We start from the raw sequence: 26758 nt of genomic DNA, 5'->3' as shown, positions 1-26758 counted from the left end.
CTAGTAAAAAGTAGTGCACTATATAGGGAATAGGGGGCCATTTGGGTCGCATCCTAGGCCCCATCTTCACATCTCCGACATTCTAGCTATGTCGCCGTCTTCCTGTTTAGTGCCGTGACCACATGGTCTGTCGGCTGATGCTTCTGCTTACGGCCTACTTGACATTATTTTACAGCCAGTCATTAAAAATATATCATTTTCCGATGCATCTTCCCTTCGCCTATGGAGGGGAAATATCAGCATATGAAGACATTGTGTAAGTATTGAACTTTAAATCTACATTTAGGAGAGCGAGAGCTGCTTGGCATGGTGCTTAGTCTAAACCAAAACAATGAATTGCTAACACTTATCGGGTGTGACATTTCCAAGCACACTAATCCAAGCTTGTCTAGCTCCAGGGAGAGAAACGCGAAGGGAATAAGCAGGACCTAATCTTATTTAGCGCTGCTAAACACAGCTGCTGTGTTGTGACTGTAATACTGAAACCACATAGCTACTGACTCATCATTCCTGTCCCACCAGGAATAAACAGAAATGTGATGAAGTAACTGACTGAATAGTCCCAGATATCACTCTTGAGATGCATGCCAACTACTCTCTCCTGTAACCCCTGACCCACAATCCCTCCTTGTCCAGTTACAGGCCTGTAGTGTCCACTAGGCAGGATGGTAAACTGGCCTGTCTGGCTATATTGTACACAACAATAGACTGGTTGGCAGTAGGATGAGGACCACTGCTAAATTTGTTACTGAAATGTGTTTGCCGTGCACTTTTTTACAGCGCAATAATTAATACAATTACTGTGTTGATTAAAGTGAAATTACAACACAGATGCGGTTATTGTTTTAATATGCCTAAACCCTGCAGCGAATGGCTGATTAAAAAAGCAGGTAATTTAATTAAGCAAGATGGTAGAAGGAGATAATTCATAACTCTCAGGCCTTTATGTATTACACTGACTTGGTGCGTGTGTGTGTGTGTGTGTGTGTGTGTGTGTGTGTGTGTGTGTGTGTGTGTGTGTGTGTGTGTGTGTGTGTGTGTGTGTGTGTGTGTGTGTGTGTGTGTGTGTGTGTGTGTGTGTGTGTGTGTGTGTGTGTGTGTGTGTGTGTGTGTGTGTGTACAGCTTCCAGAGTTATCTGCATCAGCTGCTGGAGGTGTTAACATTTCCAGGCCCTCCTCCCACAGGACTACATCCACAAAATCATGGAAATAAAACAAAAAACAGGGGAGCTGGGAGTCTGAGAATTCCCCATGAGATACCACAGAATATATGAGTCACAAGCATTTCGCTACACTTGCATTAACATCTGCTAACCATGTGTATGTGACAAATAAAATTTGATTTGATTTGATTTTGATTTGAGGTCTGCACAAATTCCATCTCATCTCTGGGAAAGGGGGAATAGAGGTATTGAAGGGAATAAAGGTAGTAAAGGGGAATAGAGGTAGTAAAGGGAGAATAAAGGGGAAAAGGGTAGTAAAGGGGGATAGAGGTAGGAAAGGGAATAGAGGTAGTAAAGGGAATAGAGGTATTAACGGGAATAGAGGTCGTAAATGGAATAGAGGTAGTGAAGGGAATAGAGGTAGTAAAGGGAATAGAGGTAGTAAAGGGAATATATATATTAAAGGGAATAGAGATATTAAAGGGAATAGAGATAGTAAAGGGAATAGAGGTATTAAAGGGAATAGAGGTAGTAAAGGGAATAGAGGTAGTAAATGGAATAGAGGTATTAACGGGAATAGAGGTATTAAAGGGAATAGAGGTAGTAAAGGGAATAGAGGTATTAAAGGCTGGCAACAAGAAATTATTGTAAATGTTTAATTTGAATTACTGTTTGCTCCAACAACACTCCACATCCCATTACCTTCTACTGAGGAGGATGCCTGCTGTTCTCGACTCACATTCCCCATGCCAATCAATAGTTGGGTATGAATAAAAGGGAAACTACATCCTAAACTTCACTTCCCCTGTTCTCTCATTTTACAGTTCAGTCATTTAATAGAAACTCTTATCCAGAGAGACTTACAGGAGAAACTAGGGTAAGTGCCTAAAGTGCTCAACAGATTTCTCACCTCGTTGGTTCAGGGATTCGAACCAGCGATGTTTCAGTTACCGTCCCAACACTCTTAACCGCTAAGCTACCTGCCACCCCAATGTTTCAGTTACCGTCCCAACACTCTTAACCGCTAAGCTACCTGCCACCCCAATGTTTCAGTTACCGTCCCAACACTCTTAACCGCTAAGCTACCTGCCACCCCAATGTTTCAGTTAACGTCCCAACACTCTTAACCGCTAAGCTACCTGCCACCCCAATGTTTCAGTTACCGTCCCAACACTCTTAACCGCTAAGCTACCTGCCACCCCAATGTTTCAGTTACCGTCCCAACACTCTTAACCGCTAAGCTACCTGCCACCCCACATCCTCATCCTCATCCTCATCCACAACCACATCCTCATCCACATCGTCATCCACATCCACATCCTCATCCACAACCACATCCTCATCCACATCCACATCCACATCCTTATCCACAACCAAATCCTCATCCACAACTACAACCACAACCACAGGCACATCCTCATCCACAACCACATCCTCATCCAAATCCACATCCACAACCACATCATCATCCTCATCCACATCCTCATTCACATCCTCATCCACAACCACAACCTCATCCACAACCGCAAACACATCCTCATCCACAACCACAGGCACATCCACATCCTCATCCACATCCACAGGCACATCAACATCCTCATCCACATCCACAACCACATCCACATTTTCATCCACAACCACATCCAAATCCTCATCCATATCCACATCCACATCCTCATCCACAACCACAACCACATCCACATCCTCATCCACATCCTTATCCTCATACACATACACATCCTTATCCTCATCCACATCCACATCCACATCCTCTTCCACATCCACAACCACATCCTCATCCACATCCGCATCCTTATCCACAACCACATCCACATCCACAACCACAACCACAGGCACATCCACATCCTCATCCACATCCACATTCACAACTACATCCTCATCCTCATCCACATCCACATCCTCATCCAAGACTTCATCCACATTCACATCCTCATCCACATCCACATCCTTATCCACAACCACATCCTCATCCACATCCTCATCCACATCCACATCCTCATCCACAACTTCATCCACATCCACATCCTCATCCACATCCTCATCCACATCCACATCCTTATCCACAACCACATCCTCATCCACATCCACAACCACATCCTCACCCTCATCCACATCCACATCCACAACCACATCCTCATCCATATCCACATCATCATCCACAACCACATACTCATCCACATCCGCATCCTTATCCATAACCACATCCACATCCTCATCCAAAACCACAACCACAGGCACATCCTCATCCACATCCTCATCCACATCCACATCCGCATCCACATCCACAACCACAACCACATCCTCATCCACAACTGCATCCTTATGCACAACCACATCCACATCCTCATCCACAACCACATCCTCATCCACATCCACATCCTCATCCACATCCTCACCCTCATCCACAACCACATCCTCGTCCACAACCACAACCATAACCACAGGCACATCCTCATCCTCATCCACAACCACAGGCACATCCACAACCACATCCTCATCCACATCCACAACCACAACCACATCCTCATCCATATCCACATCATCATCCTCAACCACATCCTCATCCACATCCTCATCCACATCCACATCCACAACCACATCCTCATCATCATCCACAACCACATCCTCATCCACAACCACATACTCAACCTCATCCACAACCACATCCTCATCCACATCCACATCCTCATCCACAACCACATCCTCACCCTCATCCACATCCTCATCCACATCCACAACCACATCCTCATCCATATCCACATCATCATCCTCAACCACATCCTCATCCACATCCTCATCCACATCCACAACCACATCCACAACCACATCCTCATCCTCATCCACAACCACATCCTCATCATCATCCACATCCACAACCACATACTCATCCACATCCACATCCTCATCCACAACCACATCCACATCCTCATCCACAACCACAACCACAGGCAGATCCTCATCCTCATCCTCATCCACATCCACATCCTCATCCACATTCACATCCTCATCCTCATCCTCATCCACAACCACAACCACATCCTTATCCACAACTGCATCCTTATCCACAACCACATCCTCATCCACATCCTCATCCACAACCACATTGTCGTCCCCAACCACATCCTCATCCACATCCACATCCTCATCCACATCCTCACCCTCATCCACAACCACATCCTCGTCCATAACCACAACCATAACCACAGGCACATCCTCATCCTCATCCACAACCACATCCTCATCCTCATCCACAACCACATCCTCATCCTCATCCTCATCCAAAACCACATCCTCATCCACAACCACAACCACATCCTCATCCTCATCCATAACCACATCCTCATCCACATCCACATCCACATCCTCATCCTCATCCACAACCACAACCACATCCTCATCCACATCCACATCCTTATCCACAACCACATCCTCATCCTCATCCACAACCACATCCTCATCCACAACCGCAAACACATCCTCATCCACAACCACAGGCACATCCACATCCTCATCCACATCCACAGGCACATCCACATCCTCATCCACATCCACAACCACATCCTCATTTTCATCCACAACCACATCCAAATCCTCATCCATATCCACATCCACATCCTCATCCACAACCAAAACCACATCCACATCCACATCCTCATCCTCATACACATCCACATCCACATCCTTATCCTCATCCACATCCACATCCTCTTCCACATCCACAACCACATCCTCATCCACATCCGCATCCTTATCCACAACCACATCCACATCCACAACAACAACCACAGGCACATCCACATCCTCATCCACATCCACATTCACAACTACATCCTCATCCTCATCCACATTCACATCCTCATCCAAGACTTCATCATCATCCACATCCACAACCACATAATCATCCACATCCACATCCTCATCCACAACCACATCCACATCCTCATCCACAACCACAGGCAGATCCTCATCCTCATCCTCATCCACATCCACATCCTCATCCACATTCACATCCTCATCCTCATCCACAACCACAACCACATCCTTATCCACAACTGCATCCTTATCCACAACCACATCCACATCCTCATCCACATCCTCATCCACAACCACATCGTCGTCCCCAACCACATCCTCATCCACATGCACATCCACAACCACATCCTTATCCACAACTGCATCCTTATCCACAACCACATCCACATCCTCATCCACATCCTCATCCACAACCACATCGTCGTCCCCAACCACATCCTCATCCACATCCACATCCACATCCTCATCCACATCCTCACCCTCATCCACAACCACATCCTCGTCCACAACCACAACCATAACCACAGGCACATCCTCATCCTCATCCACAACCACATCCTCATCCTCATCCACAACCACATCCTCATCCTCATCCTCATCCTCATCCAAAACCACATCCTCATCCACAACCACAACCACATCCTCATCCTCATCCATAACCACATCCTCATCCACATCCACATCCTCATCCACATCCACAACCACAACCACATCCTCATCCACATCCACATCCTTATCCACAACCACATCCTCATCCTCATCCACAACCACATCCTCATCCACAACCACAAACACATCCTCATCCACAACCACAGGCACATCCACATCCTCATCCACATCCACAGGCACATCCACATCCTCATCCACATCCACAACCACATCCTCATTTTCATCCACAACCACATCCAAATCCTCATCCATATCCACATCCACATCCTCATCCACAACCAAAACCACATCCACATCCTCATCCACATCCTTATCCTCATACACATCCACATCCACATCCTTATCCTCATCCACATCCACATCCTCTTCCACATCCACAACCACATCCACATCCGCATCCTTATCCACAACCACATCCACAACCACATCCACATCCGCATCCTTATCCACAACCACATCCACATCCACAACAACAACCACAGGCACATCCACATCCTCATCCACATCCACATCCACATTCACAACTACATCCTCATCCTCATCCACATCCACATCCTCATCCAAGACTTCATCATCATCCACATCCACAACCACATACTCATCCACATCCACATCCTCATCTACAACCACATCCACATCCTCATCCACAACCACAACCACAGGCAGATCCTCATCCTCATCCTCATCCACATCCACATCCTCATCCACATTCACATCCTCATCCTCATCCACAACCACAACCACATCCTTATCCACAACTGCATCCTTATCCACAACCACATCAACCACAACCATAACCACAGGCACATCCTCATCCTCATCCACAACCACAACCACATCCTTATCCACAACTGCATCCTTATCCACAACCACATCCACATCCTCATCCACATCCTCATCCACAACCACATCGTCGTCCCCAACCACATCCTCATCCACATCCACATCCACATCCTCATCCACATCCTCACCCTCATCCACAACCACATCCTCATCCTCATCCACAACCACATCCTCATCCTCATCCAAAACCACATCCTCATCCACAACCACAACCACATCCTCATCCTCATCCATAACCACATCCTCATCCACATCCACATCCTCATCCACATCCACAACCACAACCACATCCTCATCCACATCCACATCCTTATCCACAACCACATCCTCATCCACAACCACATCCTCATCCACAACCGCAAACACATCCTCATCCACAACCACAGGCACATCCACATCCTCATCCACATCCACAGGCACATCCACATCCTCATCCACATCCACAACCACATCCTCATTTTCATCCACAACCACATCCAAATCCTCATCCATATCCACATCCACATCCTCATCCACAACCACAACCACATCCACATCCACATCCTCATCCACATCCTTATCCTCATACACATCCACATCCACATCCTTATCCTCATCCACATCCACATCCTCATCCTCATACACATCCACATCCACATCCTTATCCTCATCCACATCCGCATCCTTATCCACAACCACATCCACATCCACAACAACAACCACAGGCACATCCACATCCTCATCCACATCCACATTCACAACTACATCCTCATCCTCATCCACATTCACATCCTCATCCAAGACTTCATCATCATCCACATCCACAACCACATAATCATCCACATCCACATCCTCATCCACATCCACATCCACATCCTCATCCACAACCACAGGCAGATCCTCATCCTCATCCTCATCCACATCCACATCCTCATCCACATTCACATCCTCATCCTCATCCACAACCACAACCACATCCTTATCCACAACTGCATCCTTATCCACAACCACATCCACATCCTCATCCACATCCTCATCCACAACCACATCCTCCCCAACCACATCCTCATCCACATGCACATCCACAACCACATCCTTATCCACAACTGCATCCTTATCCACAACCACATCCACATCCTCATCCACATCCTCATCCACAACCACATCGTCGTCCCCAACCACATCCTCATCCACATCCACATCCACATCCTCATCCACATCCTCACCCTCATCCACAACCACATCCTCGTCCACAACCACAACCATAACCACAGGCACATCCTCATCCTCATCCACAACCACATCCTCATCCTCATCCACAACCACATCCTCATCCTCATCCTCATCCAAAACCACATCCTCATCCACAACCACAACCACATCCTCATCCTCATCCATAACCACATCCTCATCCACATCCACATCCTCATCCACATCCACAACCACAACCACATCCTCATCCACATCCACATCCTTATCCACAACCACATCCTCATCCTCATCCACAACCACATCCTCATCCACAACCGCAAACACATCCTCATCCACAACCACAGGCACATCCACATCCTCATCCACATCCACAGGCACATCCACATCCTCATCCACATCCACAACCACATCCTCATTTTCATCCACAACCACATCCAAATCCTCATCCATATCCACATCCACATCCTCATCCACAACCAAAACCACATCCACATCCACATCCTCATCCACATCCTTATCCTCATACACATCCACATCCACATCCTTATCCTCATCCACATCCACATCCACAACCACATCCACATCCGCATCCTTATCCACAACCACATCCACAACCACATCCACATCCGCATCCTTATCCACAACCACATCCACATCCACAACAACAACCACAGGCACATCCACATCCTCATCCACATCCACATTCACAACTACATCCTCATCCTCATCCACATCCACATCCTCATCCAAGACTTCATCATCATCCACATCCACAACCACATACTCATCCACATCCACATCCTCATCTACAACCACATCCACATCCTCATCCACAACCACAACCACAGGCAGATCCTCATCCTCATCCACATCCACATCCTCATCCACATTCACATCCTCATCCTCATCCACAACCACAACCACATCCTTATCCACAACTGCATCCTTATCCACAACCACATCCACATCCTCATCCACATCCTCATCCACATCCTCATCCACAACCACATCGTCGTCCCCAACCACATCCTCATCCACATCCACATCCACATCCTCATCCACATCCTCACCCTCATCCACAACCACATCCTCGTCCACAACCACAACCATAACCACAGGCACATCCTCATCCTCATCCACAACCACAACCACATCCTTATCCACAACTGCATCCTTATCCACAACCACATCCACATCCTCATCCACATCCTCATCCACAACCACATCGTCGTCCCCAACCACATCCTCATCCACATCCACATCCACATCCTCATCCACATCCTCACCCTCATCCACAACCACATCCTCATCCTCATCCACAACCACATCCTCATCCTCATCCAAAACCACATCCTCATCCACAACCACAACCACATCCTCATCCTCATCCATAACCACATCCTCATCCACATCCACATCCTCATCCACATCCACAACCACAACCACATCCTCATCCACATCCACATCCTTATCCACAACCACATCCTCATCCACAACCACATCCTCATCCACAACCGCAAACACATCCTCATCCACAACCACAGGCACATCCACATCCTCATCCACATCCACAGGCACATCCAAATCCTCATCCACATCCACAACCACATCCTCATTTTCATCCACAACCACATCCAAATCCTCATCCATATCCACATCCACATCCTCATCCACAACCACAACCACATCCACATCCACATCCTCATCCACATCCTTATCCTCATACACATCCACATCCACATCCTTATCCTCATCCACATCCACATCCTCTTCCACATCCACAACCACATCCTCATCCACATCCGCATCCTTATCCACAACCACATCCACATCCACAACAACAACCACAGGCACATCCACATCCTCATCCACATCCACATTCACAACTACATCCTCATCCTCATCCACATCCACATCCTCATCCAAGACTTCATCCACATCCACATCCTCATCCACATCCACATCCTTATCCACAACCACATCCTCATCCAAATCCTCATCCACATCCACATCCTCATCCACAACTTCATCCACATCCACATCCTCATCCAAATCCTCATCCACATCCACACCCTTATCCACAACCACATCCTCATCCACATCCACATCCACAACCACATCCTCACCCTCATCCACATCCACATCCTCAACCACATCCACAACCACAACCACATCCTCATCCATATCCACATCATCATCCACAACCACATACTCATCCACATCCGCATCCTTATCCATAACCACATCCACATCCGCATCCACAACCATATCCACATCCTCATCCACAACCACAACCACATCCTCTTCCACATCCACAACCACATCCTCATCCACATCCGCATCCTTATCCACAACCACATCCACATCCACAACCACAACCACAGGCACATCCACATCCTCATCCACATCCACATTCACAACTACATCCTCATCCTCATCCACATCCACATCCTCATCAAGACTTCATCCTCATCCACATCCTCATCCACATCCACATCCGCATCCACATCCACAACCACAACCACATCCTCATCCACAACTGCATCCTTATGCACAACCACATCCACATCCTCATCCACATCCTCATCCACAACCACATCCTCATCCACAACCACATCCTCATCCACATCCTCACCCTCATCCACAACCACATCCTCGTCCACAACCACAACCATAACCACAGGCACATCCTCATCCTCATCCACAACCACAGGCACATCCACAACCACATCCTCATCCACATCCACATCCTCTTCCATATCCACATCATCCTCAACCACATCCTCATCCACATCCTCATCCACATTCACATCCACAACCACATCCTCATCATCATCCACAACCACATCCTCATCCACAACCACATACTCATCCTCATCCACAACCACATCCTCACCCTCATCCACATCCACATCCTCATCCACATCCACATCCACAACCACAACCACATCCTCATCCATATCCACATCATCATCCTCAACCACATCCTCATCCACATCCTCATCCACATCCACAACCACATCCACAACCACATCCTCATCCTCATCCTCATCCACAACCACATCTTCATCCTCATCCACATCCACAACCACATCCACATCCTCATCCACAACCACAACCACAGGCAGACCCTCATCCACATCCTCATCCACATCCACATCCTCATCCACATTCACATCCTCATCCTCAACCACAACCACAATCACATCCTTATCCACAACTGCATCCTTATCCACAACCACATCCACATCCTCATCCATATCCTCATCCACAACCACATCCTCATCCACAACCACATCCTCATCCACATCCACATCCTCATCCACATCCTCACCCTCCTCCACAACCACATCCTCGTCCACAACCACAACCATAACCACAGGCATATCCTCATCCTCATCCACAACCACATTCTCATCCTCATCCACAACCACATCCTCATCCTCATCCAAAACCACATCCTCATCCACAACCACAACCACATCCTCATCCTCATCCATAACCACATCCTCATCCACATCCACATCCTCATCCACATCCACAACCACATCCTCATCCACATCCACATCCTTATCCACAACCACATCCTCATCCACAACCACAACCACATCCTCATCCACAACCACATCCTCATCCACATCCACATCCTCACCCTCATCCACAACCACATCCTCATCCACATCCACATCCACAGGCACAACCACAGGCACATCCTCATCCACATCCTTATCCACAACCACATCCTTATCCACATCCACAACAACATCCTCAACCTCATCCACATCCACATCCTCATCCAAGACTTCATCCACATCCACATCCTCATCCACATCCACATCCTTATCCACAACCACATCCTCATCCACATCCACAACCACATCCTCACCCTCATCCACATCCACATCCTCATCCACATCCACATCCACATCCACATCCACATCCACAACCACAACCACATCCTCATCCATATCCACATCATCATCCACAACCACATACACATCCACATCCGCATCCTTATCCATAACCACATCCACATCCTCATCCACAACCATATCCACATCCTCATCCACAACCACAGCACATCCTCATCCACATCCTCATCCACATCCACATCCGCATCCACATCCACAACCACAACCACATCCTCATCCACATCCTTATCCACAACCACATCCTCATACACATCCTCATCCACAACCACATCCTCATCCACAACCACAACCACATCCTCATCCACAACCACATCCTCATCCTCATCGACATCCACAACCACATACTCATCCACATCCTCATCCTTATCCATAACCACATCCACATCCTCATCCACAACCACATCCACATCCTCATCCACAACCACAACCACAGGCAGATCCTCAACCACATCCTCATTCACATCCTCATCCACATCAACATCCACAACCACATCCTCATCATCATCCACAACCACATCCTCATCCACATCCCCATCCACATCCTTATCCACAACCACATCCTCATCCACAACCACATCCTCATCCACAACCACATCCTCATCCACAACCACATCCTCATCCTCATCCACATCCACAACCACATACTCATCCACATCCTCATCCTTATCCATAACCACATCCACATCCTCATCCACAACCACATCCACAGGCAGATCCTCATCCACATCCTCATCCTCATCCACATCCACATCCTCATCCACATTCACAACCACATCCTCATCCACAACCACAACCACATCCTTATCCACAACTGCATCCTTATCCACATCCACATCCTCATCCACATCCTCATCCACATCCTCACCCTCATCCACAATCACATCCTCGTCCACAACCACAACCATAACCACAGGCACATCCTCATCCTCATCCACAACCACATCCTCATCCTCATCCACAACCACATCCTCATCCTCATCCTCATCCTCATCCAAAACCACATCCACATCCACAACCACAACCACATCCTCATCCATATCCACATCATCATCCTCAACCACATCCTCATCCACATCCTCATCCACATCCACATCCACAAGCATATCCTCATCATCCACAACCACATCCTCATCCACAATCACAACCACAACCACATCCTCATCATCCACAACCACATCCTCATCCACAACCACAACCACATCCTCCTCCTCATCCTTATCCACATCCACATCCTCATCCACAACCACAACCACATCCTCATCCACATCCACATCCTTATCCACAACCACATCCTCATCCACAACCACAACCACATCCTCATCCTCATCCACAACCACATCCTCATCCACATCCACATCCTCACCCTCATCCACAACCACATCCTCATCCACATCCACATCCACAGGCACAACCACAGGCACATCCTCATCCACATCCACAACCACAACCACATCCTTATCCACATCCACAACCACATCTTCATCCTCATCCACATCCTCATCCTCATCCACAACCACATCCTCATCCACATCATCATCCTCAACCACATCCTCATCCACATCCTCATCCACATCCACAACCACATCCTCATCATCATCCACAACCACAACCACATCCTCATCCACATCCACATCCTTATCCACAACCACATCCTCATCCACAACCACAACCACATCCACATCCTCATCCACATCCACAACCACATCCTCATCCACATCCTCATCCACATCCACATCCTCATTCACATCCTCATCCACAACCACATCCTCATCCACAACCGCAACCACATCCTCATCCACATCCACAGGCACATCCACATCCTCATCCACATCCGCATCCTTATCCACAACCACATCCACATCCACAACAACAACCACAGGCACATCCACATCCTCATCCACATCCACATTCACAACTACATCCTCATCCTCATCCACATCCACATCCTCATCCAAGACTTCATCCACATCCACATCCACATCCTCATCCACATCCACATCCTTATCCACAACCACATCCTCATCCAAATCCTCATCCACATCCACATCCTCATCCACAACTTCATCCACATCCACATCCTCATCCAAATCCTCATCCACATCCACACCCTTATCCACAACCACATCCTCATCCACATCCACATCCACAACCACATCCTCACCCTCATCCACATCCACATCCTCAACCACATCCACAACCACAACCACATCCTCATCCATATCCACATCATCATCCACAACCACATACTCATCCACATCCGCATCCTTATCCATAACCACATCCACATCCGCATCCACAACCATATCCACATCCTCATCCACAACCACAACCACATCCTCTTCCACATCCACAACCACATCCTCATCCACATCCGCATCCTTATCCACAACCACATCCACATCCACAACCACAACCACAGGCACATCCACATCCTCATCCACATCCACATTCACAACTACATCCTCATCCTCATCCACATCCACATCCTCATCCAAGACTTCATCCTCATCCACATCCTCATCCACATCCACATCCGCATCCACATCCACAACCACAACCACATCCTCATCCACAACTGCATCCTTATGCACAACCACATCCACATCCTCATCCACATCCTCATCCACAACCACATCCTCATCCACAACCACATCCTCATCCACATCCTCACCCTCATCCACAACCACATCCTCGTCCACAACCACAACCATAACCACAGGCACATCCTCATCCTCATCCACAACCACAGGCACATCCACAACCACATCCTCATCCACATCCACATCCTCTTCCATATCCACATCATCCTCAACCACATCCTCATCCATCCTCATCCACATTCACATCCACAACCACATCCTCATCATCATCCACAACCACATCCTCATCCACAACCACATACTCATCCTCATCCACAACCACATCCTCACCCTCATCCACATCCACATCCTCATCCACATCCACATCCACAACCACAACCACATCCTCATCCATATCCACATCATCATCCTCAACCACATCCTCATCCACATCCTCATCCACATCCACAACCACATCCACAACCACATCCTCATCCTCATCCTCATCCACAACCACATCTTCATCCTCATCCACATCCACAACCACATCCACATCCTCATCCACAACCACAACCACAGGCAGACCCTCATCCACATCCTCATCCACATCCACATCCTCATCCACATTCACATCCTCATCCTCAACCACAACCACAATCACATCCTTATCCACAACTGCATCCTTATCCACAACCACATCCACATCCTCATCCATATCCTCATCCAGAACCACATCCTCATCCACAACCACATCCTCATCCACATCCACATCCTCATCCACATCCTCACCCTCCTCCACAACCACATCCTCGTCCACAACCACAACCATAACCACAGGCATATCCTCATCCTCATCCACAACCACATTCTCATCCTCATCCACAACCACATCCTCATCCTCATCCAAAACCACATCCTCATCCACACCCACAACCACATCCTCATCCTCATCCATAACCACATCCTCATCCACATCCACATCCTCATCCACATCCACAACCACATCCTCATCCACATCCACATCCTATCCACAACCACATCCTCATCCACAACCACAACCACATCCTCATCCACAACCACATCCTCATCCACATCCACATCCTCACCCTCATCCACAACCACATCCTCATCCACATCCACATCCACAGGCACAACCACAGGCACATCCTCATCCACATCCTTATCCACAACCACATCCTTATCCACATCCACAACAACATCCTCAACCTCATCCACATCCACATCCTCATCCAAGACTTCATCCACATCCACATCCTCATCCACATCCACATCCTTATCCACAACCACATCCTCATCCACATCCACAACCACATCCTCACCCTCATCCACATCCAAATCCTCATCCACATCCACATCCACATCCACATCCACAACCACAACCACATCCTCATCCATATCCACATCATCATCCACAACCACATACACATCCACATCCGCATCCTTATCCATAACCACATCCACATCCTCATCCACAACCATATCCACATCCTCATCCACAACCACAGCACATCCTCATCCACATCCTCATCCACATCCACATCCGCATCCACATCCACAACCACAACCACATCCTCATCCACATCCTTATCCACAACCACATCCTCATACACATCCTCATCCACAACCACATCCTCATCCACAACCACAACCACATCCTCATCCACAACCACATCCTCATCCTCATCGACATCCACAACCACATACTCATCCACATCCTCATCCTTATCCATAACCACATCCACATCCTCATCCACAACCACATCCACATCCTCATCCACAACCACAACCACAGGCAGATCCTCAACCACATCCTCATTCACATCCTCATCCACATCAACATCCACAACCACATCCTCATCATCATCCACAACCACATCCTCATCCACATCCCCATCCACATCCTTATCCACAACCACATCCTCATCCACAACCACATCCTCATCCACAACCACATCCTCATCCACAACCACATCCTCATCCTCATCCACATCCACAACCACATACTCATCCACATCCTCATCCTTATCCATAACCACATCCACATCCTCATCCACAACCACATCCACAGGCAGATCCTCATCCACATCCTCATCCTCATCCACATCCACATCCTCATCCACATTCACAACCACATCCTCATCCACAACCACAACCACATCCTTATCCACAACTGCATCCTTATCCACATCCACATCCTCATCCACATCCTCATCCACATCCTCACCCTCATCCACAATCACATCCTCGTCCACAACCACAACCATAACCACAGGCACATCCTCATCCTCATCCACAACCACATCCTCATCCTCATCCACAACCACATCCTCATCCTCATCCTCATCCTCATCCAAAACCACATCCACATCCACAACCACAACCACATCCTCATCCATATCCACATCATCATCCTCAACCACATCCTCATCCACATCCTCATCCACATCCACATCCACAAGCATATCCTCATCATCCACAACCACATCCTCATCCACAATCACAACCACAACCACATCCTCATCATCCACAACCACATCCTCATCCACAACCACAACCACATCCTCCTCCTCATCCTTATCCACATCCACATCCTCATCCACAACCACAACCACATCCTCATCCACATCCACATCCTATCCACAACCACATCCTCATCCACAACCACAACCACATCCTCATCCTCATCCACAACCACATCCTCATCCACATCCACATCCTCACCCTCATCCACAACCACATCCTCATCCACATCCACATCCACAGGCACAACCACAGGCACATCCTCATCCACATCCACAACCACAACCACATCCTTATCCACATCCACAACCACATCTTCATCCTCATCCACATCCTCATCCTCATCCACAACCACATCCTCATCCACATCATCATCCTCAACCACATCCTCATCCACATCCTCATCCACATCCACAACCACATCCTCATCATCATCCACAACCACAACCACATCCTCATCCACATCCACATCCTTATCCACAACCACATCCTCATCCACAACCACAACCACATCCACATCCTCATCCACATCCACAACCACATCCTCATCCACATCCTCATCCACATCCACATCCTCATTCACATCCTCATCCACAACCACATCCTCATCCACAACCGCAACCACATCCTCATCCACAACCACAGGCACATCCACATCCTCATCCACATCCACAGGCACATCCACATCCTCATCCACATCCACAACCACATCCTCATTTTCATCCACAACCACATCCACATCCTCATCCATATCCACATCCACATCCTCATCCACAACCACATCCTCATCCTCATCCACAACCACATCCACATTCACATCCTCATCCACATCCACATCCTCATCCACATCCTCATCCTCATCCACAACCACATCCTCATCCACATCCACATCCTCATCCACATCCTCATCCTCATCCACAACCTCATCCACATCCTCATTCACAACCACAACCACATCCTCATCCACAACCACATCCTCATCCAAAACCACAGGCACATCCACATCCACAACCACATCCTCATCCACATCCTCATCCACATCTTCATCCACAACCACAACCACAGGCACACTCTCATACACTTCCGGCGCCGACAGAGATGGCCGCCTCGCTTCGCGTTCCTAGGAAACTATGCAGTTTTTTGTTTTTTTACGTGTTATTTCTTACATTAGTACCCCAGGTCATCTTAGGTTTCATTACATACAGCCGAGAAGAACTACTGTATATAAGATCAGCGTCAACTCACCATCAGTACGACCAAGAATATGTTTTTCGCGACGCGGAACCTGTGTTCTGCCTTACAAACAAGACAACGGAATGGATCGCATGCAGCGACCCAAAAAAACGACTCCGAAAAAGAGGGAAACGTGGCGGTCTTCTGGTCAGACTACGGAGATGGGCACATTGTGCCCCACTTCCTAGCATTCTTCTTGCCAATGTCCAGTCTCTTGACAACAAGGTTGATGAAATCCGAGCAAGGGTAGCATTCCAGAGGGACATCAGAGACTGTAACGTTCTGTGCTTCACGGAAACATGGCTCACTGGAGAGACGCTCTCAGATGCGGTGCAGCCAGCGGGTTTCTCCACACATCGCGCCGACAGAAGCAAACACCTTTCTGGTAAGAAGAGGGGTAGGGGTGTATGCCTTATGGCTAACGAGGCATGGTGCGATGAAAGAAACATACAGGAACTCAAATCCTTCTGTTCACCTGATTTAGAATTCCTCACAATCAAATGTAGACCGCATTATCTACCAAGAGAATTCTCTTCGATTATAATCACAGCCGTATATACCCCCCCCCCCCCCCCCCAAGCAGACACATCGATGGCTCTGAACGAACTTTATTTAACTCTTTGCAAACTGGAAACCATTTATCCGGAGGCTGCATTCATCGTTGTTGGGGATTTTAACAAGGCTAATCTGAAAACAAGACTCCCTAAATTGTATCAGCATATCGATTGCGCAACCAGGGGCGGAAAAACCTTGGATCACTGTTACTCTAACTTCCGCGATGCATATAAGGCCCTGCCCTGCCCCCCTTTCGGAAAAGCTGACCACGACTCCATTTTGCTGATACCTGCCTACAGACAAAAGCTAAAAAAAGAACCTCCCACGCTGAGGTCTGTCCAACGCTGGTCCGACCAAGCTGACTCCACACTCCAAGACTGCTTCCATCACGTGGACTGGGACATGTTTCGTATTGCGTCAAATAACAACATTGACGAATACGCTGATTCGGTGTGCGAGTTCATTAGAACGTGCGTTGAAGATGTCGTTCCCATAGCAACGATTAAAACATTCCCTAACCAGAAACCTTGGATTGATGGCAGCATTCGCGTGAAACTGAAAGCGCGAACCACTGCTTTCAATCAGGGCAAGGTGTCTGGTAACATGACTGAATACAAACAATGCAGCTATTCCCTCCGTAAGGCTATCAAACAAGCTAAGCGTCAGTACAGAGACAAAGTAGAATCCCAATTCAACGGCTCAGACACAAGAGGCATGTGGCAGGGTCTACAGTCAATCACGGACTACAGGAAGAAATCCAGCCCAGTCACGGACCAGGATGTCTTGCTCCCAGGCAGACTAAATAACTTTTTTGCACGATTTGAGGACAATACAGTGCCACTGACACTGCCTGCAACGGGAAAATACGGTCTATCCATCACTGCAGCCGAGGTGAGTAAAACATTTAAACGTGTTAACCCTCGCAAGGCTGCAGGCCCAGACGGCATCCCCAGCCGCGCCCTCAGAGCATGCGCAGACCAGCTGGCTGGTGTGTTTACGGACATATTCAATCAATCCCTATATCAGTCTGCTGTTCACACATGCTTCAAGAGGGCCACCATTGTTCCTGTTCCCAAGAAAGCTAAGGTAACTGAGCTAAACGACTACCGCCCCGTAGCACTCACTTCCGTCATCATGAAGTGCTTTGAGAGACTAGTCAAGGACCATATCACCTCCACCCTACCTGACACCCTAGACCCACTCCAAATTGCTTACCGCTCAAATAGGTCCACAGACGATGCAATCTCAACCACATTGCACACTGCCCTAACCCATCTGGACAAGAGGAATACCTATGTGAGAATGCTGTTCATCGACTACAGCTCGGCATTCAACATCATAGTACCCTCCAAGCTCGTCATCAAGCTCGAGACCCTGGGTCTCGACCCCGCCCTGTGCAACTGGGTACTGGACTTCCTAACGGGCCGCCCCCAGGTGGTGAGGGTAGGTAACAACATCTCCTCCCCGCTGATCCTCAACACTGGGGTCCCACAAGGGTGCGTTCTGAGCCCTCTCCTGTACTCCCTGTTCACCCACGACTGCGTGGCCACGCACGCCTCCAACTCAATCATCAAGTTTGCGGACGACACAACAGTGGTAGGCTTGATTACCAACAACGACGAGGCGGCCTACAGGGAGGAGGTGAGGGCCCTCGGAGTGTGGTGTCAGGAAAATAACCTCACACTCAACGTCAACAAAACTAAGGAGATGATTGTGGACTTCAGGAAACAGCAAAGGGAACACCCCCCTATCCACATCGATGGAACAGTAGTGGAGAGAGTAGCAAGTTTTAAGTTCCTCTGCATACACATCACAGACAAACTGAATTGGTCCACTCACACAGACAGCATCGTGAAGAAGGCGCAGCAGCGCCTCTTCAACCTCAGGAGGCTGAAGAAATTCGGCTTGTCACCAAAAGCACTCACAAACTTCTACAGATGCACAATCGAGAGCATCCTGGCGGGCTGTATCACCGCCTGGTACAGCAACTGCTCCGCCCTCAACCGTAAGGCTCTCCAGAGGGTAGTGAGGTCTGCACAACGCATCACCGGGGGCAAACTACCTGACCTCCAGGACACCTACACCACCCGATGTTACAGGAAGGCCATAAAGATCATCAAGGACATCAACCACCCGAGCCACTGCCTGTTCACCCCGCTATCATCCAGAACCGAGGTCAGTACAGGTGCATCAAAGCTGGGACCGAGAGACTGAAAAACAGCTTCTATCTCAAGGCCATCAGACTGTTAAACAGCCACCACTAACATTGAGTGGCTGCTGCCAACACACTGACACTGACTCAACTCCAGCCACTTTAATAATGGGAATTGATGGGAAATTATGTAAATATATCACTAGCCACTTTAAACAATGCTACCTTATATAATGTTACTTACCCTACATTATTCATCTCATATGCATACGTATATACTGTACTCTATATCATCGACTGCATCCTTATGTAATACATGTATCACTAGCCACTTTAACTATGCCACTTTGTTTACATACTCATCTCATATGTAAATACTGTACTCGATACCATCTACTGTATCTTGCCTATGCTGCTCTGTACCATCACTCATTCATATATCCTTATGTACATATTCTTTATCCCTTTACACTGTGTATAAGACAGTAGTTTAGGAATTGTTAGTTGGATTACTTGTTGGTTATTACTGCATTGTCGGAACTAGAAGCACAAGCATTTCGCTACACACGCATTAACATCTGCTAACCATGTGTATGTGACAAATAAATTTGATTTGATTTGATTTGATTTTGATTTGATTTGACATGCATAGAACAGCTCACGCAAACCTATAAACACATACCGTATGTACAATCATGCTACATACAAAATGTTGAACACACAAACACACAAACCCAATGAAGAAAACACACACACACACACAGCTATTTACAAAGGGATGCTTACAATCCACAGTGGCTGTATCGCCGGGTAAGGCTGTGATTCCTTTCTTCTGATTATATACTGCTCTGTAGCATATACAGTATATTATAAAGCACGGTATGCATAAAATTAGTGCTGGAAATGATGAACATTGTAGTGTAAAGTTAGGGCTGGAAATGATGGACATTGTAGTGTAAAGTTAGGGCTGGAAAGAGTAGTGTAGAAACACACAACATGGTATGGCATAGTGGGGCTAGATAGTGTGGAAAGGGTATTACACTCTGTCTCTGGAGGATGTAGAGGTCTGTTCGCTCTAAAGACTGGCCTGCTTAACCAGGGGTCAGAGGTCAGAACTCCAGAGGACCAAGGGTCAGTGAAAGGTCACGCTAAGCCGGAGAGCATAGGAGAAAAGTTCCCTGTGTAAATCCGATCTAACACAAAGAGATAAATGAGGCAATTACAGCACAGTGGTTATCTACATGGATGGACACAGTGCTCCCTGTACCTTATCTCCTACAGGTACTCAAAGGGTCAAATGGTCAAATACACACACTCAGGCACACTCTGCCTGGCTATCTCTACCCATATCTGTGTTTCTACTCTCTCTACCTCATTTCGCTCTATTCCCCCTCTCTAACGATATCCCCCCCCACACACACATACACACACCCCCTCCTCCCCTCATTCCCTCTCCCTCCCTCCTTTCCAATGCAATTCAATTTAAGGGCTTTATTGGCATGGGAAACATATGATAACATTGCCAAAGCAAGTGACGTAGATGATAAACAAAAGTGAAATTAATAAAAATGTACATTAAACATTACACTCACAAAAGTTCCAAAAAAATAAATATTTTTCAAATGTCATATTATGTGCAAATAGTTAAAGTACAAAAGGGAAAATAAATAAACACAAATATGGGTTGTATTTACAATGGTGTTTGTTCTTCACTGGTTGACCTTTTCTTGTGGCAACAGGTCACAAATGTGGCTGCTGTGATGGCACACTGTGGAATTTCACACAGTAGATATGAGAGTTTATCAAAATTGGGTTTGTTTTTGAATTATTTGTGGATCTGTGTAATCTAAAGGAAATATGTCTCTCTAATATGGTCATACATTTGGCAGGAGGTTAGGAAATGCACACATCCTGCACCCTCTCCCACATATGCTTCCTGCCTTTTCCCTCGAGGAACCTTTTTACCACACCAGCGGAGCTAAATCTGTCACGCCCTGGTCGAAGTTTATTGTGTTTGTCTTTATTTATTTGGTCAGGCCAGGGTGTGACATGGGTTTATTGTGGTGTGTTTTGTCTTGGGGTTTTGTGGGGTGTTGGGTGTGTGGCTTAGTGGGGGTATCTAGCATAGTCTATGGCTGTCTGGAGTGGTTCTCAATCAGAGGCAGGTGTTTATCGTTGTCTCTGATTGGGAACCATATTTAGGCAGCCATATTCTTTGAGTATTTCATGGGTGATTGTTCCTGTCTCTGTGTTTACCAGATAGGCTGTATAGGTTTTCACGGTCGTTCTTTGTTTTGTTCGTTATTTCATGTCTAGTTCATTTATTAAAGAACATGAATAACCACCACGCTGCATTTTGGTCCGTTTCTCCTTCGACAGACGAGAACCATTACAAAATCTTTCCTTTCCTACCCTGCTGGAGTGGAAATGACCTGGATGTGGGCTGTGGAGGATCACTGGACACTGGCTGGAAAGAATGAACCATCTTCCCACACCAAGCTAGGGATGGACTATAGCTCCACTCTGCCCCTGCCCTCTGCAGTGTAAGGTAGAAGACAGAGCACGAGCTGGAATGGTTGCAACACTTTGTCAATGCCACTGTCTTGGTTGTTGCCTAGTTACCAAGAATCCTTGTTCCGGCCAAACGCTATGCCACATCCACGGATGTTAGTTTCTTCTCCGCAATAAGTCTGGTTCTGAGTACCTCCCGACCCTTCAACGAATCAAACACTTTCAGGGGCTGTCTGATTGGTCCAGAAACCGATGGGTTGGACCAGACACAGGACAGGTGGGTAAAGCAGCTTTATGACATTGATCATTGGCTTTGATACTCTGATTGGTTAGAGACGATCCAATTGCTGAGGACTTTGTTTTGTACAACACCCATCGTCGCCACAGACGACTGCAGTGTTGGCAGTCTCAGATTAAAGTATGTTGTGAACGACAGAGCAGCGGAACAGTTTAGTGTGAGTCGTCAGGCTAGCCTTGGTTATGTTCAAGCCCATACTCTTTTGTGGTTTAATGATACCCCATCAACAACAACAATAAGGAAATGTATTTTATTAAAAGTCCGTGATAAGATATGACCAAAGGCTCCACGAAGCGAATATATCAATACTGAAAGTTAAAGAATCTTCAGGGTGAAAGGCAGTTCAACCCTCTCCATTCTCTCTCCCAGTACACAGTCCAAGCTACTCACAACCCACACGTATTGTTATCACAATCCTCTTAGCAAACAGAGAAGCCCTCAAGCACCTCATTCCAAAACAACATCTTCTTCGGATTAAAATCTAATCATGTACATCGCAACATTATCATCAACACAATCTATTATATTGCCACTTTGGGATATTGCTGACGAGCACTATAGCGCTATCAATGAGACTCAAATAGGCAGTAGTGGTGCTCACATGGTTATCTCTTTGTGGTCCACATTCATGTGCTTTGGCTGCTGTTATCAGGCAGCTGGCTGTACTTTAGGCCTTCAATAATTCAGTGTAAACATAGAGATGTGAGGAGGAACCGAGGGGCTTATCTTGTTTCTTTTCTCTTCCATCTCACTGAACATCAATTCAGACTCACTGTTTACTGGAATCAGCCTTCCTCTGTCCTCCCCACTCTCTCTCTGTCCTCCCCACTCTCTCTCTGTCCTCCCCACTCTCTCTCTGTCCTCCCCCCTCTCTCTCTGTCCTCCCCACTCTCTCTCTCTCTCTGTCCTCCCCACTCTCTGTCCCCCACTCTCTCTCTGTCCACTCTCCTCTCTCTCTCCTCTCTCTCTCTGTCCTCCCCACTCTCTCTCTCTCTCTGTCCTCCCCACTCTCTCTCTCTCTCTGTCCTCCCCACTCTCTCTCTCTCTCTGTCCTCCCCACCTCTCTCTCTGTCCTCCCCCCTCTCTCTCTGTCCTCCCCCTCTCTCTCTCTCTGTCCTCCCCCTCTCTCTCTCTGTCCTCCCCCTCTCTCTCTGTCCTCCCCCCTCTCTCTCTCTGTCCTCTCTCTGTTCCTCCCCCTCTCTCTCTCTGTCCCTCCATCCTTCCCTCCTGTGTTTCCTCCTGGATAACATCAGTTGCCCTCTTCCTCTTCACCTATTTTTAATCTGCAATTCCATACAGAATCAAAAGTGTCTGTGTAAATATATTTGACCTGAATGTAGCCCTTTCCTGCTGTCAATGTACAAAGCGCCCCATTTGGCCTCATAGGTGGAATGTTATTCATATTTTTCATAATTTATTTACACTACTGGTCAAGAGTTTTAGAACACCTACTCATTCTAGAGTTTTTTTTTCTTTCTTTTTTTCTACATTGTAGAATACTAGTGAAGACATCAAAACTATGAAATAACACATATGGAATTATGTAGTAACCAAAACAGTGTTGAACAAATCAAAATATATTTTAGATTCCTCAAATAGCCACTCCTTGCCTTGATGACAGCTTGCACACTCTTGGCATTCTCTCAACCAGCTTCACCTGGAATGCTTTTCATCAAATCAAATCACATTTATTTATATAGCCCTTCTTACATCAGCTGATATATCAAAGTGCTGTACAGAAACCCAGCCTAAAACCCCAAACAGCAAGCAATGCAGGTGTAGAATCACTTTTCCAACAGTCTTGAAGGAGTTCCCACATATGCTGAACACTTGTTGGCTGCATTTCCTTCATTAAAAGGTCCAATTCATCCCAAACCATCTCAATTGGGTTGAGGTCGGGGGATTGTGGAGGCCAGGTCATCTGATGCAGCATACCATCTCACTCCTTCTTGGTCAAATAGCCCTTACACAGCCTGGAGGTGTGTTGGGTCACTGTCGTGTTGAAAAACAAATGATAATACCACTAAGCCCAAACCAGATGGGATGGGGTATCATTGCAGAATGCTGTGGTAGCCATGCTGGTTAAGTGTGCCTTGAATTCTAACATGGAAGCCAAACCGGCTGTGCGCATGTGCCATCATGCATACATTTATTTTGTCCCCCCACACAAACGCGGGGATGACGCAGGTTAAAATATCAAAACAAATTCTGAACCATTGACATTTAATTTGGGGACAGGTCGAAAAGCATTAAACGTTTATGAAAATTTAGATAGCTAGTTTGCACTTGCTAGCTAAATTATCCTATGTAGCTAGCTTGCTGTTGCTAGCTACAGTGCCTTGCGAAAGTATTCGGCCCCCTTGAACTTTGCGACCTTTTGCCACATTTCAGGCTTCAAACATAAAGATATAAAACTGTATTTTTTTGTGAAGAAACAACAAGTGGGACACAATCATGAAGTGAAACGACATTTATTGGATATTTCAAACTTTTTTAACAAATCAAAAACTGAAAAATTGAGCGTGCAAAATTATTCAGCCCCTTTACTTTCAGTGCAGCAAACTCTCTCCAGGAGTTCAGTGAGGATCTCTGAATGATCCAATGTTGACCTAAATCACTAATGATGATAAATACAATCCACCTGTGTGTAATCAAGTCTCCGTATAAATGCACCTGCACTGTGATAGTCTCAGAGGTCCGTTAACAGCGCCGAGAGCATCATGAAGAACAAGGAACACACCAGGCAGGTCCCAAGATACTGTTGTGAAGAAGTTTAAAGCCGGATTTGGATACAAAAAGATTTCCCAAGCTTTAAACATCCCAAGGAGCACTGTGCAAGCGATAATATTGAAATGGAAGGAGTATCAGACCACTGCAAATCTACCAAGGCCTGGCCGTCCCTCTAAACTTTCAGCTCATACAAGGAGAAGACTGATCAGAGATGCAGCCAAGAGGCCCATGATCACTTTGGATGAACTGCAGAGATCTACAGCTGAGGTGGGAGACTCTGTCCATAGGACAACAATCAGTCGTATATTGCACAAATCTGGCCTTTATGGAAGAGTGGCAAGAAGAAAGCCATTTTTTTAAGATATCCATTAAAAGTGTTGTTTAAAGTTTGCCACAAGCCACCTGGGAGACACACCAAACATGTGGAAGAAGGTGCTCTGGTCAGATGAAACCAAAATTGAACTTTTTGGCAACAATGCATAAGGTTATGTTTGGCGTAAAAGCAACACAGCTCATCACCCTGAACA

General features: G+C 47.0%; 2 protein-coding genes and 2 pseudogenes across 2 annotated transcripts; all 4 read left to right on the top strand.

Annotated features, from left to right (window-relative positions):
- Positions 1–222: 222 nt before the first annotated feature.
- On the top strand, positions 223–4485 carry LOC135546862 (serine-rich adhesin for platelets-like; the record flags this gene model as incomplete). The annotated part of the gene is made up of 2 exons (XM_064975432.1): positions 223–256; positions 2405–4485. Coding segments are annotated over exons 1-2 (2115 nt in total), but the record flags the coding sequence as incomplete, so codon positions are not given.
- Positions 4486–7071: 2586 nt separating this feature from the next.
- On the top strand, positions 7072–7968 carry LOC135546861 (uncharacterized protein DDB_G0271670-like; annotated as a pseudogene).
- A 1152-nt stretch (positions 7969–9120) lies between these two features.
- LOC135546860 (serine-rich adhesin for platelets-like) lies at positions 9121–12427 on the top strand (the record flags this gene model as incomplete). Its single annotated transcript, XM_064975431.1, is given in 3 exon segments — positions 9121–10161; positions 10164–11775; positions 11778–12427. Coding segments are annotated over 3 exon segments (3303 nt in total), but the record flags the coding sequence as incomplete, so codon positions are not given.
- A 2206-nt stretch (positions 12428–14633) lies between these two features.
- On the top strand, positions 14634–17876 carry LOC135546859 (serine-rich adhesin for platelets-like; annotated as a pseudogene).
- Positions 17877–26758: the final 8882 nt, after the last annotated feature.

The sequence above is a fragment of the Oncorhynchus masou genome, chromosome 10 (assembly GCF_036934945.1).
Source record: "Oncorhynchus masou masou isolate Uvic2021 chromosome 10, UVic_Omas_1.1, whole genome shotgun sequence".
Classification (NCBI taxonomy): Eukaryota; Metazoa; Chordata; class Actinopteri; order Salmoniformes; family Salmonidae; genus Oncorhynchus; species Oncorhynchus masou.
This window is presented reverse-complemented; position numbering and strand designations above follow the sequence as displayed.